The sequence below is a fragment of the Lepisosteus oculatus genome, chromosome 2 (genome assembly GCF_040954835.1).
Source record: "Lepisosteus oculatus isolate fLepOcu1 chromosome 2, fLepOcu1.hap2, whole genome shotgun sequence".
NCBI classification, from domain to species: Eukaryota; Metazoa; Chordata; class Actinopteri; order Semionotiformes; family Lepisosteidae; genus Lepisosteus; species Lepisosteus oculatus.
The window spans coordinates 34,097,769-34,117,038 of record NC_090697.1 but is presented as its reverse complement, the minus strand read 5'-3'; the positions used below and the strand labels follow the sequence as shown (position 1 = coordinate 34,117,038).

The 19,270-nt window shown below is 37.3% G+C and overlaps 1 protein-coding gene across 1 annotated transcript; it reads left to right on the top strand.

The window, feature by feature from the left end:
- Nucleotides 1-334: 334 nt before the first annotated feature.
- On the top strand, nt 335-12,150 carry nr2e1 (nuclear receptor subfamily 2, group E, member 1). The gene is made up of 9 exons (XM_006625964.3): nt 335-1,708; nt 5,519-5,664; nt 6,576-6,663; nt 7,868-8,103; nt 8,470-8,616; nt 9,121-9,217; nt 9,597-9,746; nt 10,462-10,567; nt 11,043-12,150. Exons 1-9 carry the CDS (start codon nt 1,684-1,686, stop codon nt 11,203-11,205), a joined length of 1,158 nt encoding a protein of 385 aa, XP_006626027.1. The 5' UTR covers nt 335-1,683; the 3' UTR covers nt 11,206-12,150.
- The last annotated feature ends 7,120 nt before the right edge of the window (nt 12,151-19,270 follow it).

Sequence of the window (19,270 nt, the reverse complement as noted above, 5' to 3'; positions counted from 1 at the left end):
GTGAGTTTTTTATCAGTTAATGAAACAAAATGAACACTTGTGTCAATCGGTGGAATAGATGACAATACATGTTTGCACAGTGGATTAAACGAAGAACCCTACTTGACTGGTTGGCTCAATAAAGAGAAAGAATTGTTAATTTCATCCGAGATTATACGGGATAACCTGTAACATGGCATCGTAATGGATTACATACAACGATCCTAAATTGCTGAAAGGGTGTAAAAGCGACCGCTACATTGCTTGTGCTATAGAGCAGAGATATCAGATAACCTGGATCGCCTATGGTTTGATTGCAGACCATACGAGTCCTTTCGAAAGAGAGGATTTGCTCTGAAATCCTGGGAATAAGTACACCATGACAAATGTTGTGCGGGGAGGCGAGGGCACAGAGTCTCACTCGTTATGTCGTTAGGAATAGCAGATTTAATTAAACGTGCTGATACTCACTGAGATACGTGGCGCCCCAAGCTAAAACAGACAGCGACGAGCGAACAAGAACAATGTGTTTAAGTCTCTGGGACTCGAAGCAATCATTGCTAGCCACCGCACAGACAAGGTAGCGGAACTTAACCGAAAGAATGATTTCCAAAAAAAGTTAACAAGCCTTTTGCCCAACGTGAACGCTAAGGTGAAATATTAGAATTAAGTCACCCTTCAATCACCAGACGGCAATCTAATTTAGACATCCTCGTTTTATTTGATTCCTCAACAGGACTTACTAGCTGTTGGGAAACGGTACGTGTGCCTATCTTGCAAATCTCTACGAGCTCGCGGAGCTCCCACTGTGGGTTTTGAACCCGATTTTTTTTTAATGACAAGATTTCATGAAACGCCGATATCGCAGTCTTAATGTATGGCGAAGAGCGCAGCGTCGACATATTCAGAGATAGAATACACATACGTAAAGCTAGGCTTTATTCTATTCTATCAGTTATTGTAAAAGTCTCGTCCAAAGGTGTTGTTGTTTGTTTTTTTTCTACTACGCCAGCCATGCAATAACTATAAAATTAATCCATCAAACCTGTCTCTCTGTACTTCCTGTAAAGAGTTTCTGTGAGCTTCACAAATGGCATTAGCATCTAAAAACCCGAAGACCGGTGACGTCATACCCAAACAGGAGTTAAGGGAAAAAAGCAGAGAAAAGCTAAGTGGGCAAGGAAGTCCAGTTCTCCTCCCCTCCTCGTTCTCAGCTCTTCTCGTAAAAAATACCAAGCTTTAGGCTGACAGCTCAAAGCACTAACTTACGAAGGCCACGAGACATGAAAAATAATTTATGATTGTTTTAATTCATTGTAACACGTCCACCTAGAACCTGCTGGCAACCTGATTTTGTGCGCCGCTCCTGCAGTTTTCCCAACTTTGAGCGGCGGTGTTATGTTCAGAGCATCAGCTCGGCGGTTGCACTCTTCTTCAGACTTGAGCAGCGTTTTTAACTTCAGGAGTTACATTTCAAAACTCCTGTCTGGGCTGAAGGCTGGGATTGTGCTTTTCTAAGAAAAAAAAAGAGAGAGAAACAGCGACATCAAAAACAGATCCAACGACAGAGAAGTGAACGAGAAAGACATTTCTGGGGAAATTAAGGATTAATTTTCAGGCAATAATATTTCGCGTAAACAACTGTCATTCTAACAACGACGTCGGATTTAAAAACAAAAAAGACGGCTCAAGAGACGAATCGCGATGAGCAAACCGGCCGGATCAACAAGTGGGTTTTTATTTATTTTCTAACTGATGTATTACTAAGCGATGTATTGATTAATATTTAACATTATTAACATTATTCAAGCTGTAATTAGTTTTGATGGTACTTAAAGACATTTCACTTAGTTAAACCGCTCAAGCTGACGGTAGTTTTAACTTCGGGTAATTAATTTCATAATCAGACATGTGCATATGCATTAACTTGTCAGTGTGATTGCAGATAGCAGGTAGCAGTAAAAAACTCATTTTTTATGCAGTTATATAAAGTAACAGAAACATAATAAAGATATTTAAATGGGGGAAATACAGCATGGTTATCCTTTGCGAAGGTACCGTAAAATAGCTTAATGGGAAATGGCGATACAAGGACATTGTATTTGTACAGAAAAGCAAAAATACACATACTGTACGATTCGTTCAGAATTTACTTCTTTCATTGTGTACATTACCTTGAGTTCAAACTTAGACATCTGAAAAATCTGAAAAAAATTCAGAGCACGGGTTACATCAGAGGTGTAGCAACCCACCGCTGAGAGGATTGCATTTATCCCCATGCTCTCAAAACTGTTTTTATTTTGTACACTGCTTAAATCGATAAAACGTCATTCCGAACAGCTTTATATCTTTATGGGATTTTTAAAAATATGCAACACAACTGTTGTCTTTGTTGAGACGCCAATTCTAGCAACAGGTGATACGTTCTTAGTAGACAGCCGACTTGTTTCACTCTCGTCATGAAGTCATCCGTCTTTTTTCATCGACATTTTATCTCCCGTAATATCGTAAAGCATTTTTGCAAAGCAGAATGTCGTGATAAAAATTGATTAAACACAACTTTTCCCATTTTAAGTAACAACTTCCATCCTCCAGGAGAGGGAACATTTTTAAACAATGCAATTATAATTACAAAATACACTGAATAAAAATAAAAAAATAAAAGTAAAGATATACAGTATGTAGAATACAGGAAAAGTCTACATTTTTCAGATTTTAACTATTTAACAGTTGTAGGAATGCAATTAGATAGTTGATGAACACTTCAAACTCCAACACTTTCTTTATATGGAGTTCATATTTGTACTCCCTGAAATAACTGTTGGCGTGTTTATGATTACATATTGCACTGCAATTATTAACATCAGATATAGGCCTGAACGGTTTAGAAAATGTAAAAGTCAGATGGATTTTAAAAATAACAAAATCTTTTCATCATTGTGGGATACTTTCTTCTAAGGTGATTTGCGTATGAAAATACTTAATTTTAAGTATTGAAAGTTTTACTTTTACAAATAACATTTTTTTAACTGTCTTCCTCTAGATGTTTGCTCTACTTGACATTTGTCATGGTTGGAATTTTAAGATCAACCCATATCTAAGCAGAAATGTGTATCTACTTTAACTTTCACATAATCACATAATCTAAATTGATCACATAATCTAAATTGCTTTAGTATTGAGGGTGAACTTAATGAAACTTTTTTTTTAAATAATCTCTTTCTGTTGTAACCAAACAAATGACCACGTCTACTCGCCTAAATATTTTCATTTGGTTATGTATCGTCAACATCAAAATTAATAACAATAACATTTTAATTTCATACAAATTGTCTTTTCAGTAAAATGGCATATGTATGTAAACTAAACCTTACTTATATTCAAAGAATAGCGTTTTTCAGAAAAACAAAATGCTACCATTAAAATAGATGCAATTATTAATTCCACTACAACAAGTATAGGTTACATTTTTCAGGAAAAAAGTACAGCAGTATCTTGGTTTATACACTTTCTGCTTGGGTGGTAAAAACCGTTCCTCACAGCCTCTCAAATTCAAGCTAACGTCTTTCAACAGCCTCTGAGGTTGATGGTAATTACAGTAATAGAATATGCCATATATCTTTAAGCAATTATGACACACAATGAGTGGCTTGGGACTCCCTGCAGAGAGAAGTTAAAGACGCTTTCCCTCGCTGAATAAAATTGTGGTTTATTTCACTTTAGTCTTCTCTAGACGAAATCAGTCGATTCCAGTTTTTATCTTTTTAAAATTAAGCTAAATTGTAAACAATTAGATGTGCTCAAGCAGTCTTTTACGTACTGTAAGAATAAACGCAGAAAAAAAGTGTTGGAAACACAAATAGCTGTGCTAAAATGGTTATTTCTGTAAAGAATTAAAGAATATGTAATTAACATATAACTTATTTTCAGAGGCACCAGTATGTATTAAGGAGTCGTTTGGTAACGTAACTAGTTTATTAGTTTGTCAGTAATAAACATATCTTAGAATATTTTTCCATTTTAAATAAAGTATACGAATAAATTATTTAACATAAATACAATTACTACAAATGTGTATTTAGGTTGTTCTTTAGGTTAGATGGAATTAATTCTTTTCCTGAGCAAAATTGACACATACAAAAATTGTGTTTCCCTTTCTGGGTCCAACAAGTGTTTTTTTTTTTAAGCAAATAATGGTTTTGGAATCCAGAGAGAAATTTTACAACAAAGGATTGCCTACAACCCTACCAGTTTAACCTCCTTGTCATTTTTGTATTTACGTTATTGATATGCGTACGTATGCTCTTTAGAAAGCATATACAGAGCAAACGCTGTTTAATTATGCCACATGTTTATTATCAAGAACGGTCACTTCTGTTGTGAGTCAAGGCACAAGTAACGTGCAGCTAGCCAGGAATAAGTTCAAAACTACAGGCAGATAACCGCAAAGCTCACAAGCTAAAGTCGATTGCTTTTCCCTGTCTTGATCAGGCCATATCCGAATTCCCATGCTACCCTTTTTGACGGGTCACTGGTAAATCAATAGGCAGGTGGCAATATGTCATTGTAATTACATAGTCGCCAAAATGTTATTATTGCTACAATTATTATTATTCTTGAGCAACGTTAGTCATCATACCAATGAACATCGTAAGTAAAAAAAAACTTCATGATCTATCCTACTTCATATGCATACGCAATTTTGCCTCCTTTTAGTTTGTGAACAGAAATCGTTTCTATTATTCCGATTGCTATGTCACTCTCTAATCCCCAAGCCTATAGACCTGTTGTATAAGGCAGCTGTCGAGTTTCATTATAAAGCGAGCTGGCAGCTTGTCGAGATGCAGGCAGTCAGACGAGCTTCAATGGGAAAATCATTAAGTTAACACTTTCTCTAATGTCTCCATTGTCTGCCCTGAAACATTGTTTTAGAGTCCCGGAATATGACGCTAGCTACCATACAAACGACAATTCGAGACATTCCCATGGACAGAACGTTAAGTGAGGAACATAATTCAAATTATTATAATGTTGTTTTTTAAAGGGTTGGAAAGATGACTATGAAACTTTCACACGCGATATTTTTTATTTGTCTGCCTGCATATAACCTATACATGTTAACATTTTTTTTTAGTTTTAATACCGCCTTTTAAGACGTTAAAGTTTACCACACTCATCTCCGTAAACTCCGAATTACATGAACGGCTTTTGTCATTATACAGTATGAGATCGTCATCTTAAATATACAGTATCAAGTTTAACCTTCCTAGGAAACACGTTCTCCCAAAGACTGCATTAAAAATCGATTTTCTTTAATATTCCAAAGTGAGCTTTAACATTAAGCAGCTAATTTACAGTACATTATAAATGCAGATTTACAAGATTGTTTAAACAGTTTTGAAGAAAATGCATAGAGTGTTTAACTTTGATGTGTAAAATTCTTCGCTAAAATTACGGCTTTAATTTAAAAGATGCGGTATAGTAAACAAGCAATTAGCCTTCTCTATTCTTAAATATTTTTCTGTATTATTTTTGTAAGGTCGTATTCTGGACATTCCGTGTAAAGTATGCGGAGACAGGAGTTCGGGCAAACATTATGGCGTTTATGCTTGTGATGGCTGTTCTGGATTTTTCAAGCGAAGCATCCGCAGGAACAGAACCTATGTCTGCAAATCCGGCAATCAGGTATTCTTTCTTAATTGAATTTAATTAAATCGCTTGGGGTCAACATATAAGTTATACAATTTCTAACCTCATGTACCCATGTAACAGGTATTTATTTAAGGGTACTAACAAAGGCATGAGTACAGTGTATTGCTTAGAACTATAAAATCTTAAATAACATTAACCAAAGACCAACAAAGGCATTCCTTCCTTCATTTTATTGAAGGTGTTTACGCATTTAGATGCTGTTGTTAAATCGGTATGAATTCACGTTTAAGTACAATATTAAGCCTTTGTGAGGGAAGCTGTTCTTAGTGCTTGGAATACAGAGGACTCTCAAAACTCAGCCGATGCAGTCTGCAGACAAGAAGGTGGCGCTGTCTTAGGTGCTGAATCACTCTGTTAAAGGCATATCCAGCTCGCCCTTTTAATGATGATCATGCCTTTTGAAACTTCTTTTGTTTTTTTAACATTAATATACAAAGCACCCTTGTCTTCGTTCGATGAGCATATTTCGTCTTAAGGTCATAAAGCATTGAAATAACACCAGCTGTCTACAGTTTGGCTCTTGATATGGTCTTTGTAACGCTAAGTAATTTGGCCAATGGGATCTCACGCAATCTCAGGGGATTTAAATTCTTGGGAGTTAAAAAAATAATCAAGGTGTTGTCTTACAGCGTACAGATTTGTTCTCATTTATGGACGGTAAGACCATCACAGAAAATTAAATATAACGAAATAAAAATCCTGCGATTAATCTTTTATTTTGATCTAATTGATCATATAATCTGGTTTTAATGGGATAAATTAAAGATAATCCATTCAGGATGAAGTTAAAAAAAATTAACTTTAATAATGCTTGTTTGTTAACAAATTTTCTAACACAGCCTTTGCGTTAATGTAATTATAATGACCTGTTTCCCCTGTCGTAGGGAGGCTGCCCTGTGGATAAAACGCACAGAAATCAATGCAGAGCCTGCCGATTGAAAAAGTGCCTTGAAGTAAACATGAACAAAGACGGTAAATGAAGCTTCATTAAACCAGCATCCGTTCTTTCTGCGGTTTTATTGATACTGAGTTAGGGCAAATATAATTAATCCCAAATATTTACAGAAAGCGTTTAGTCTGATCAAAAGCTGCAATTTACGGATTGCTTTTTTAGACCCACGTGTATCTGAGACAGAGGCGTTTAATCCCTTAGAAGAAAACAACTTTAGTTGTGCCAAAGATACGCTCCACGATATTTCAATTGAAGTGCCTATTTCCGAACTGAGGTATTGCGTGGAATACATATATTTAGTCTTATGCATAATCACATTTCCCGGACAAGAGCTTGGTCGTCTTTCATTGCTGGGAAATAAAATGAATTCTCAAATAGGAACGACCTTTCTCACGGCTGTATCGTATCGTATCAATGGATAGTTAATCGATGGCCTGCTGTGAGTCCCAACCGGAGAGCCTTGGCGCTCATCTACTTCGAATAACCCTACCTATGTGATACCAAAATTGGCTCAAAAACGTACACAGAAATATTTTATTTACATCACAACATTTTGATACAAACCTGTAAGGGTTATATTTTAGCTGGCGTAATTGCGGGAAATGGATCGATATTTGTCATTTAGAAATCACGTCAGGAATCTAGAAGACCGTCGACGGAAAGGAAAACTCCAATATGGCACTGCAAGAGCAAGACCTCTTTTTGGCAATGAATAAACTTCTGTGCAGAGCAAAAAATGTAAAAACGTTAAATGTGTACAACATACAGTAACTGCGCTTTACCGTTAATATTTTCTCTTCAGTCTTTTGTACCATCTCTACCATTAATTCTAAAAAAACATTGTATTGTAATTTATTGTAATATGACTGTACATACCATTAATATAACGGTACATACTGTATGAATGTGATTCCATGTAATTACATTTTTAAGCATTTTAACAAGGAAGTTCAGCTACAATCTCTGGGTTTAAATCGTTATTTCGAACAGCAAAGGAAAATACCTTCAACACTGCTATATTAAAAGCAGAGTTTTTTGGACGGACTCTTGCGTATACCAAATACATCGTTGTATCTTAAACGAGAAGCAAATTGATTTCACAACGTTTTTAGTGTATCGCACATGGCGGAACGCCAGCTAGAAACTTTTATTCTTGCGCATTTTTTTGTGTAATCTATTGTTTGAAGTTTTTTTTTTTACTCGTTAATCTGTTTTAACTCTCAGCCGTGCAACACGAACGGGGACCCAGGACGTCCACCATCCGGAAACAAGTAGCTCTGTATTTCAGAGGACACAAGGAGGTGAATGGAGCGTCTACCCACTTTCCCGCCTCGTCCATCCCGGGGCCAGCTTTCTTCACGGCGGTTACACAACTGGAGCCGCATAATCTCGAGTTGGGCACTGTTTCCTCCACCCCAGAACGGCAGGCTATCGTGGGACTTGCTCAACCCACCCCAAAGGTGAATGAAATGTCCGGCCATTGTGTTTTAACAAAGTCTATTTTTTGGTGAACCTGTGGAAGTTAGCCCATATGTGTATAGACATGTACGCCCGTCGACCACAACTATTGAAAAATGTATTAACTTTCAGAAATAGCGGTAAGTTTTTTTTCCTGCGCTCCGGAAGAGTGTATACTGTAATAATAATGGATAGATTAAAAAAAAAAACAGAGAAAAATACATTTGTTTCAATAGTTACGAGGTAACTGGTAGTGATACGAGGGGTATTATATAAAGTGATTCTGTTACTCGTTACTCGTTAAAAGGTTGGTGAGCTGGCCAATAGCAATGTGCAGCCTCTACATGCTACTATGTTTTTCATTTTAGTATCCACACGAAGTCAATGGGACACCAATGTACCTTTACGAGGTGGCCACGGAATCTGTCTGCGAATCAGCTGCACGACTTCTGTTCATGAGCATCAAATGGGCGAAAAGTGTCCCAGCATTCTCCACATTGCCCTTGCAAGACCAGGTGGGATTTCAAGTGGAGAAACTATCTACAGTTACCTGGTCGTAAACAAGAAACACAGCTTTGTCTGAAGGATTACTGCTTTTTGGTGATTTAAATTATTTACAGTTTAATATAAATAACATGCCATGCTTCTCGTAGGAGTAGTGATATACCCGTCGTAACAATAAGCCGTAAACAATGTTTTAAAGATTTTATTGAAAATATGCGTTGGGAACGACGGCAAAGATGGTTAACTTTGTTTTCCCATCAAACATAGCAGTATAATGCACTTCTAAGAAACCATTTAGCCGCAGCAGAAAAAATAATGTGTTATTAATTTTCAAAGTTTACTCTTGTTAGAAGCAATAGGAAAGCGTACTTTTTCAAGTGACGACATTTTACATCTGAATATTTCGGATATTATTCTTACATACGGAAATCATTTCACCTTTGCATAGCGACATTGCGTTTGTATATAATTTTGTGAGCTCCGTATATGATTGTGAATTATCATTTGCCTTGCAGTTAATTTTGTTAGAAGATGCCTGGAGAGAACTGTTTGTTCTAGGCATAGCGCAGTGGGCGATTCCAGTTGATTCGAACACTCTCTTAGCCGTTTCTGGTACGTACTTTCAAAGACTCCAATAAAAATCATACTTTTATATTTTTGTGTAAATAATTAACATTAAAATGTTTTGTTAAAAAGGAAACAAACAAAGAATAGCACATTCCTAATGAACAATGGAATGTACCTGTCATTTATAAAACCACATTTAAATGCAAATAACGTTATTTTGTTGCATTCATTACAGCTTTTTAATTGTTATTTAAATGCAAATAGCCAACGCAGTGGCAGTAACGTTTTTTTTTTATTGTGGAGCGTTGTTGAGTGTGTGGATTTCCTTTAAAAATATGGATGCAATGCAGTTTTTAAATGAAAATTTTAAAATGGGTTTAAAATGAAAGATGATTGATCTTCTTTGTTGTTGCTTTATTCTAAGGCATGAACACAGAAAACACAGAATCCCAGAGATTAAATAAAATTATTTCAGAAATACAAGCTCTTCAAGAAGTTGTCGCCAGGTTCCGACAGCTGCGACTAGATGCAACTGAATTTGCCTGTTTGAAGTGCATTGTCACTTTTAAAGCTGGTGAGTATACAGTATGGCTGAGAGGTTTTCGCAAGGGGAAAGCTGAATGTCCCAACAGCCCATTTGATGTTTTTCCCGATATTGTTTAAAAGAGATTTTAAACAATATTGCATTTTTAATTTACATTTTTACACATAAGTTTCTTTATAGCCACAGAAAAATATAGTTACAGAATGAAATGAATACATTCTTTGAATATTTATACCATAGCTAATGAAAATCCTTAAAAATTATATTTAGTCAATTCCGGCCTTTATGATACATATTTACCGCCTTCACGTTAGTAATTCAGAGCTGTTTTCTAAGGAATTCGGGTAACATTATTCCGGTTCTAGAACAAGTAGACAAGTGAATATCAATTACTATATTATTCTCGACTTTTTCTTCTAATTAATTTCTTCTATGAAACCCATTCACAGTTCGTGTTGCGTGGCCGTGCCCCTTCACTTTAATCCAACCTTGTTTCCCCCGTATCTGTGGGTTCGTTCTCATTATGTTTTTATTTATTCCTACAAACTCGACTCAAGTGAAGCTCATAATGAGGGTAAGAATTGACCCAGAACCAATATTTTTGGCAGTCCTAGATGAAAAAAAAAACCCAAACATTTCCACTCTAGGAAAACGGCGTGTGTTTGTCAGGACTTACTAAGTTTTGTGCGAGTTGAGAGAACAGTCGAGCCCGCTCTCTAACCTGTTGCGCTGTGTGGTGTTGCAGTGCCCACTCACAGCGGTTCAGAACTGAGGAGTTTCCGCAACGCTGCGGCGATTGCAGCGCTGCAGGACGAAGCGCAACTGACACTCAACAGTTACATCCACACCAGGTAAATAAAAACAAATCATTTTCCCTCTGGGAAAAAACGGCATGTGTTCGTCAGGGGTTTTGTGTGAGATGGGGAGAAGATGGGTCGTATGTATGACGGGTTCTCCAGGTAAACAAAATTGTCCTCTTTATTTTTCTGATTTTTGTTTTATTTTGAAACCAACATACAACAAAAAAATGACAACAACAAAAAATCCCACCCGCCTCACTGGCACTGTCCACTTTACCGCGTAAGAGCCCTTCATGTTATAGGAAAGTGAGAAAAACGAAACCACAATGTTGCGTTACGTTTTCTCTGTATGTTTGTGTCGGGGGAGGAGAAAGGGTGTAGATATGGATACTGGTTGTATCAGTTTTGTAACCATTAACTTATCCAGCGAGACTGTTGAGCCTGTTCTCCATATTAAAATTCACAACTTCACATCCTTTGTCTGTACAACGAACCAGAAACTTTTGTTTGTGTGTTTATGTTTTAGGTATCCCACCCAGCCATGTCGTTTCGGAAAACTACTCTTACTTCTGCCTGCTTTGCGATCAGTGAGTCCTTCAACGATCGAAGAAGTGTTTTTTAAGAAAACTATTGGAAATGTGCCGATAACACGACTTCTTTCCGACATGTACAAATCCAGTGACATCTAAATGCGAACTTTTTACGGGGGGGCTCATGTCTCCCGATAACCGTTTGAATCGTGATATCTCTTTTCGCTCGGCACTATTTAAAGAGAATGCTGAACCTCCAAGGAACAATGTAAGAGCACGTTAAAAAACTAAGCTGCCAGAATTTGAAAAACACCTCTCCAGCCAAGCACCGCATATCCGTCCTGAAGCAGAAACTGGGGAAGGGGTTCTGTCGGACAAAACAGAATCAAAACAGGACATGATTTTATGACGTCTACTTTCTAAAAGCATCGTGCTTCGACTTAAAAGATAATTCAAGGATCTTGATTGTAACTGCGCTTTTACGGTTTACGTTTAGTCTTCGAGTATCTGCGGATGTAAAGGTTTATACTTTCAAGTAGCCTGCGGGGTTACTCTAATCGGAGGTGTGTAATCATTAGCTGTTTATAGTAGGATGTTGCGTCTCAAAGACGTGAGCTTTACGATCAGTGTATGTTTGCAGTGTGCAGTCTGTAATTCGCAGAAGAAACCAAACGAATGAGAAAGTGGTCGAGACTGGTTGTCGCTGTCCCTGACACAGTGCTGAAACCGAAGGCCACGACACCTTGAGGGCGCGGGCTGACCCCACGGAGACCTGCTTCTCGGCGCGCAGGGATTTATACAGATATTTTGAGGACAGGCTTGACTTCGCAGCTCTCGCTCTTTTCTGTCCTTGCGTGTACAGAATTTGAGTGTATAAACTCGGCCGATAAGGCTGCTGCTGGCGAAAGTAAGAACTTGTTTTCTAAAGGACCGCGGAATTACCGCCTTCTCGTTTCTGTTCTGGCGGCGTTGAAACTCTTGTTCTGTAAAGTAGACACTAACATCGAAACATTCAGCACTTGGATTTTTTATAGAATGTATAATTTTTCCTGTTGTAAAAAGTGAAGTTTTAATTTTGTGAAAGTTGTACTGATATATATTATTAGAATAAATAATATTCAATTGGATGTACCGTGATATAATTACTTTTTGTTTGTGTTCTTCAATTATTTAAAATATTTTCAAAAAGAATGACCATATCTAAAAGGATTGAAATACAATTATTTTTACGTATAAGTTCGTGTTTTCACAATTTAAGTCTAGAGGAGGCTAGGTTTGAAACGAATCAAGATAAGGACAGTTAGATTTAAAATGAGATATTATACGGGATGTGTCTGAAACTGATAAACACGAGTGCAAGTCGTGGGAGCTACCTGTTTATAAATGGGTACTTTCTGTACCACAGTACAGTGCTCAAAACCATGAAGGAACTTATTCAACAAACCACTTCCCAAGCCTCTGAGAGTTTTTTTTAACAGAATCAAGGGCTTCAAAATGAAGGATGAACTGAAGAAAGATGATAATAGATAATACAGCGAATAAAACAGCTACATCAAAAGGCACAGCAAAATTAATTGTACATTTCAAATGGCTAATTAACCCGAGATATTTCAGTGTATCTATTTTCTTCTCCTCTTCAAAAATTATACAAAAGTGAAAAGAGGTACAATATGTAATCCAAATTAAATTTAAGTAGTCTAATAAGTACTGCAACATTTAGGCCACAGGAGCAATAAAATATAGGCAAAATATAGAAAATTTAACTTCATACGTGCTTGTACCTTGTTATACTGTATGTATTGTGCTTGGATTACGTTGTCAAATTGTGCTTCAGGAATCCAAATACAAATCATAGTAAAGTACAGCATTTCTTATTTAAAATATTCAGAGTTTGGAAAAAATATTATTAACCACAATGTACGACCAGTCCAGGGAAGGAAATAAATTGTCACCACATTTTAAAAGAAGGACAATGTATTTAAATGATGGTGTTTTCCTTTGCATGAGCCTTTGTGAACCTTACTTGGGAGCACAGAACACTTGTTGTATATCATTTGTCATACAAAGAAATGTTCTCTTTTTTAAAGTTACGAGAGATAAGATAGTTTCAAATAATCCTCTGTTTCATTTTCACAAGATCTGTGCATTGGCAGTATAGTGACAATTTCCCACTAACTTTCAATCTATTCAACTGTACACCTCCAGCAAAAAAAAAGAAAAGTTTTTGACTGATACCTACAAACATCCACTAGGACCCCGTTATGGGATTTATTGGCTGGACAAACTGAATAAAACACATTCTATCTAATTAGCGTGATAGGAATCTTCACCAAACCAGTAACAACGAAACATAACTGATACATGTTAATTCCCCTGACAGTACGTAGTGAATAGATATGCTACCTCCCAGCTCCTAGCTTTTGGTTTTGATTTTTGACTGGGGAGGGACCTTTATTTTGGAGGTCGACGTGATCCAGATCTGAAAAGTCCTGTAAGCTATTAACCCACACTACCTTGTCTTAACCTTCAAACAAAAGGCATGAGCTGGGGATACAGATAAAATTAAGTTCTTGGGCCTGAAACACTTCAGAAAGCAAACAGAGCCACAGATATTACAGTTGTGCAATGCCAACCCTTTTGGTTATAAAGAGGTAGTGCTCTACAATGTACGGTAATAATGTTTCAGCACCCATATTTGTGCTCTTATTTCTTGTATGCAAAATGCCAAAAAAATGTTAAATGCGGTATGATATCTGTTCTTGATGAGGTTACATTTGCAAAGGCCTGATGCTTACACACATCAGGAAGACAGGGACACTGCTTTTATTCTGCTGGGAATATTGCTAGCAGGAATATTGTAACTCAATGTCACTGGGGCATTTATGTTTGACCACTAAACTCCAGGAAACACAGGGGTTTGATGGATCCACAACTGATCAACCATTTCTAGCAATCTTGGAGTGACTAAGGAACAGTCTAGGGTAGTTAAGAACTGTGGTTGCTAACACAATTGGGCATCACAGAGATCCATTTACAGGCATAATGAGCTGTTACTTGGCTGCAAACAACAACATGGACTACAACCCTCTAGTACTGGCAAAGAACTCTCACATGATTCCCAATTTACTCATTCTATCACAGTGCAGGAACACAAATGTTTCACTGAGATTGGACTAAAAGAAGGGCACTTCTTTAGATAATGGTAGTGCAATGTGCAGTATGACCTGGCATTAATGGCAGTCCTAGAGCTACATTACACAGTTCTCTGCTGACCACATGTTGACATCAGTAGTTCTGTTCTTAAAGCAACAATGTCAGTGTAATCCCTGACTCTTTCAAACACAATAAAGCTTGTCCCCGCAAGGCAATGCTTACTGAAACTTTTCTGCTTCATTCTGGGACCAATTTCCCTCTCTGCTCTGCTGAAGTGTCAAAGCGTAGTCTAACCTCCAGAAATACTGACATTAGTGAACAGAAAAGTATTATTATTGCCTATGCCAATCCATACAACACTTTGCTTTCAAGTTAAAGATGTACTGTACCTGTTATTGATAATGTTGGTAGGAAGAGGTCCCCTAAATGGACCATGTGACACACACTACATATGAGTTTGCCAGAAATGAGTTTACAAATGATGGAATGATTTCAGAGACAAAACTCTCCACAATAAACTTAACTATCAAATCTGATGGCTGTCTTAATCTTCACTAGAGTCAACACAACCGAATGTTCACAAGGAGGGGTTTTCTAATGTAACATTCATAAGGCCACATGCACAGCTGGAAGCTTGTTGTGTTTGGAACATCTATATAATCTAATAAAAAGTGGCTTGTGTTATATAATTGGAATACAAGTCTACACATTTAATGCTAATTAAAATGTTCTATGTACAGTACAATGCTCTGTGAAATGATAATTTACTTAGCTTTCACACAACAATTACTTGAGTTTTCTTACTATAATGAAAATGACAACTTGATACTGATCCAGTATCATTATACTTCTAGTTTTATCGACAGAACGAAAAAAAAAATCCCTGTCCTCAAGGAGAAAGCGAGGTTTCTCTGTAGGGCTGCTGGGCTTACTCTCCATGACATGGTGAGGAGCTCGGCTATCTGGGAAGACCCTGGAGTAGAGTAGCTGCTCCTCTGGATTGAGGGGACCCGGCTGAGGTGGTTCGAGCATCTGGTGAGGATGGGAGCATCCCGCTGGAGGTGCACTGGGCACGACCCACTGGGAAGAGGGTAAGGGTTAGCGTTAGGGGCAGATCCAGGACAGACTGGAGGGATTATATCTCTCAGCTGGCCTGGGAGCACCTGGGAGTCCCCCAGGAGGAGCCTGGGGAACAGAAAGTCTGGTCTGTTCTGCTCAGCCTGTGACCATTGTGACTCTCACAAGGGGTAAGCCATTAGGAAATTATGATGATGATGATGATGATGATGACAATAATTTTCCATTTAAAATCATTTGACTATTCTGACTTGGATGTTACCTAACATAACCCAACAAAACATCTGTTCAGAATTACTTTTCAAAAGTGGTGCTAATACCAAGAAAATAAAACAACACTTTCACAATCACGGCAGCATAAAAAGGACGTAAAAAGTCCCCCTACCTCCATTTAATGTGTTAAACTGTGGAGTTGCATCTCCAGAGTGTGAATGTGAAGGCTGAGCATGGCGTAAAGGAAGAACTTGTTTATTCTTAGAATTTCGGCCATACGGAATAAACAGACGGGCATTCAAGACAAGGCACTGTGAATGCCTTTGAGCAACGTGGTCCAAACGACCAGATGAGTGAGATGAACTGATTTCTCTCTGTTCCTTTGAGGGGTCAGCTTAAAAAGCGTAAGAAAGAAAAAAAGAAAAACACCAGATAAATGACAGCGAAATGACAGCACAAAATTCCCATTGGGAAAATATTTGTGTCGGAGCACAATTAATATATAAATACCTTATATTTAACTTGAAAAAACATTAGAATACAAATCCAATAAAAATTTAATGAAAATGGTTAAAATACTATAGAAATAAAAATGAAAAACAAGTTTGTTCACATCTATATCTTTTCATATGATTTGATCTAAATATTTTCACTTAGGTGCATCTGTAAAAAGGTATTAAAATAGCTTAACATGGAATGAAACAGGCAACAAGATAGGACTATAAGATATACAATACGGTCACTAAAAACATCATATCTTACCATTTCAAATTCTATGGCCTTTCCTAAAGAATAATTAATATTGCATCTAAAAGTAAAAAGCTTTGAAAATCCAGCATGATTAATATTGGGCTGATTCACAGCAACTTAAAACCAGTGAAGAAATCAAAGCCCCACTTCATTTCAACAACCAATGGAGTTTCACATTCACTCCCCAGTTAGGTCAACACAGTTCCCATTGTGAACACAAAAGAGGAAAGAGGACAGCAGACAAGCATGCTGAGAAATATTGTTCTCACCAGAAAGCAGCGCCCAGCTACTTCTGAGAAACATGCTTTCTGCTTTTTAATTATTTTTCACAAAAAAACCTCACATTTAGCTCACTTGTGCTTCATTATGACATTATGAGCATGTGAACTAAAAATACTGTCCAAGTGCAAGACTAGCCAAGACCCTTCATAGAGTGTTCTTACATTTTGATGATATCATCTTTTCTCATAGACTAGCTCTGCATATCAATGAAGGGCTTCATTCACTATGTATTATGTGTGTAGGACAAAATTATTACAGATCCCATGAAGCCTATCATCTATGTTAAATAATAAATGCAGATTTTTAAAAGGATTTTATCACACTTAAATTTAAATGCCTGTGCACATAAATCAATATGGTATTCCTGTAGTAAACACATAAAGGCTACACAATCTCCTTGAACAAGTTAAAAAACATCATAGAACAATTTATGGATTGGATAGTTTTACTACAAAATGCTAAGAATGAGGTAAGCTCAGAACCGTAACATCAATAGCATTGAAGAGAGCAACTTCAAAACTAACATCAAAAGCTTTGAACCATGTCATATTTGTCATAAATCGTCAAGTCCAGTAAAATGAGGCTCACATTTATTCCCACCTCTGTAATAAGTGTTTTGTAAATCCTCTTCTGGCAGGGATTACACTGACACGATGCCTCCTGTAAAGTGCTGTGTGGTTGTGGCACTTCAGAGGGGGAGACGTTTGACCATTCCTCCAAAGAGAATTGCTCCACGTCCTTCAAACCCTTTGCTTTCTGTTGTGGGAAATTCTTCATTGGAGGAGCAGGACACAGTCTTGTACAGATATAGTTTTGATTGAGCAGATATAGTTTTTATACAGCAACGCGCGTTGGGTCTGCCCCACACAACAGACACACCGCAAGGGGTCCCCGACTCTTATTCAGGCTGGGAAAGGAGTCTGTTTCACAGCCTGAGTGCTTCTCCTGTTGTTTGATATGAAATGACGTCTTGTTCTTTCCTTTGATATATAACAGAAGATAAGATGTTTTGCTTGTCTTGTTGCCTGCAGGTCTTTGAGGTCTTGTCCTGTTTGCTCTGTCCTTTGATATGCAACAGAAGTTGATTTGTTTGTCCTGTTTTATGGTGTGTGTTTGTCAGTGTCCTGGGAAAGAAATGAGTTGCCGCAGTGGCTGCTTTAATATTTTGAGGTTAAGTAGCCATATTGAATAGCTAGGTATGTGCTATATTTATTTGTCCCACTTCACTTTCCATTAGTGAGCTGCCATTTTGAGTTAGAATCACAAATGGTCACTTGGATTGAGGTGTGGAGACTACATCATGAACATTTATTGATTGTGTTGATTGTGCAGTAAATGTTTTATCAATTTGGGAGTATACTTTGGATCAAGCTGGACTGTCCATTTTGTAGCTACTGAGTTTCCTGGAAGATGGAACTGGGTGTTTCACCCAAATGTCCTGGTACATCTTAAAGCATTAGGACCCATAGATGCAAATGCTGTCTTAAACACAATAGACTCTGCTCTCTTTTCACATTTTGGGTATGAAGGTGTCCTAAACTTATCTTAACCATTTTCATATTCACAACACTGGTGAGTCTTTTCAAAAAGCTTAATTTGATCTGGCCATAAGACATGGTTTCCTGCTGGAATTCTGATATATGGCAAACTGGAGTCCTGTTTTGTGATTTTGCATTTTACACACTTTGTATTTTGGAAGATGGTGGTGTGCATTTCAGACAGTGAGATGCCACCCAAACCACTTCTTTCACAGCCTGAGGTGGCAAGATAGATTTGAGCTCTCTTCCTAGGAGGGTGGCCACTTTGCCAATAGCCTTAAATGTCTTAATAACGAACACTACAGAGGAAAGTGCCAGATTCATCTTATTGACGACTTCTTTAGCCCCCTTTCAACTTGTCGAGGTCATTGGCCATTCGCCTGCAATCTTCAATGAGGTCTCCGGCTTAACCATGATGATGGACACTGCTGCTGAATCAGTTCTGTGTCTCTTCCTAGAAACCTTTGGAGGCCTCTATATACCGCATAGTTTCAGGCTTCCATTGCACATAAAGAGAGATGGATGCTATGGAGATGTGACTTTGATGGATTTTTTTTAAGGTGCAAATAAATGTGACTTTTGTTTTCTGGAATTCAATGAATCCTGACAAATATGACATTGCTCTGTGCAATGTTTTTTTAAAATATTTTTTACTTTGCAAGAGACATTCTCTTTTTTAACCTCAATTTATTTAATTGGGGGTATGCTCTGTCGGGCGCTGTATATATTGACAAAATCAGGAAATAAACACAACAAATACATTTTTTTGTATTATTTAAATATTTGGTATTATTCAAAAAATACCAAAATAGCATTCATAGATTCTGACGTCATGCAATATAGAATACCCCTTGTTTATTATTTTCAATAATTGAATCTTCTGAGCCTTATGAACACACTCATATTTTTTGCTTAATATTAACCAACTTCCTTTTACTATGAAGCAGTTCTGGTGATGTGTTAGCAGTTAACAGTTTGAAAACCATTTCAGAAATAGGTGCGATAACATCATTGTTTAAAAAATAAAAAGCTAATTGAGTTTTATGTTTCAGAACCACTTGCGGCATGTTCATTTATTCCACCTTCTCGGCATCTGAGATTCCAGCTTTTTTTCCCCCAATTGTGCTCAACTGGAAGTCTGTACGACTTTGTCGTTGATTGTAAGAGCAAACATCAGACAACTAAAAATGCTAGTGGACACAAGACTAGTA

What these genes read in the sequence shown, in the direction of transcription:
- nr2e1 (XM_006625964.3), top strand. Translation starts at nt 1,684, where the DNA reads ATGAGCAAACCGGCCGGATCAACAA. An exon ending in CATTGTCACTTTTAAAGCTG is followed by an intron (nt 9,747 to 10,461) that starts GTGAGTATACAG and finishes GTGGTGTTGCAG; the next exon opens with TGCCCACTCACAGCGGTTCA. An exon ending in AACAGTTACATCCACACCAG is followed by an intron (nt 10,568 to 11,042) that starts GTAAATAAAAAC and finishes TTTATGTTTTAG; the next exon opens with GTATCCCACCCAGCCATGTC.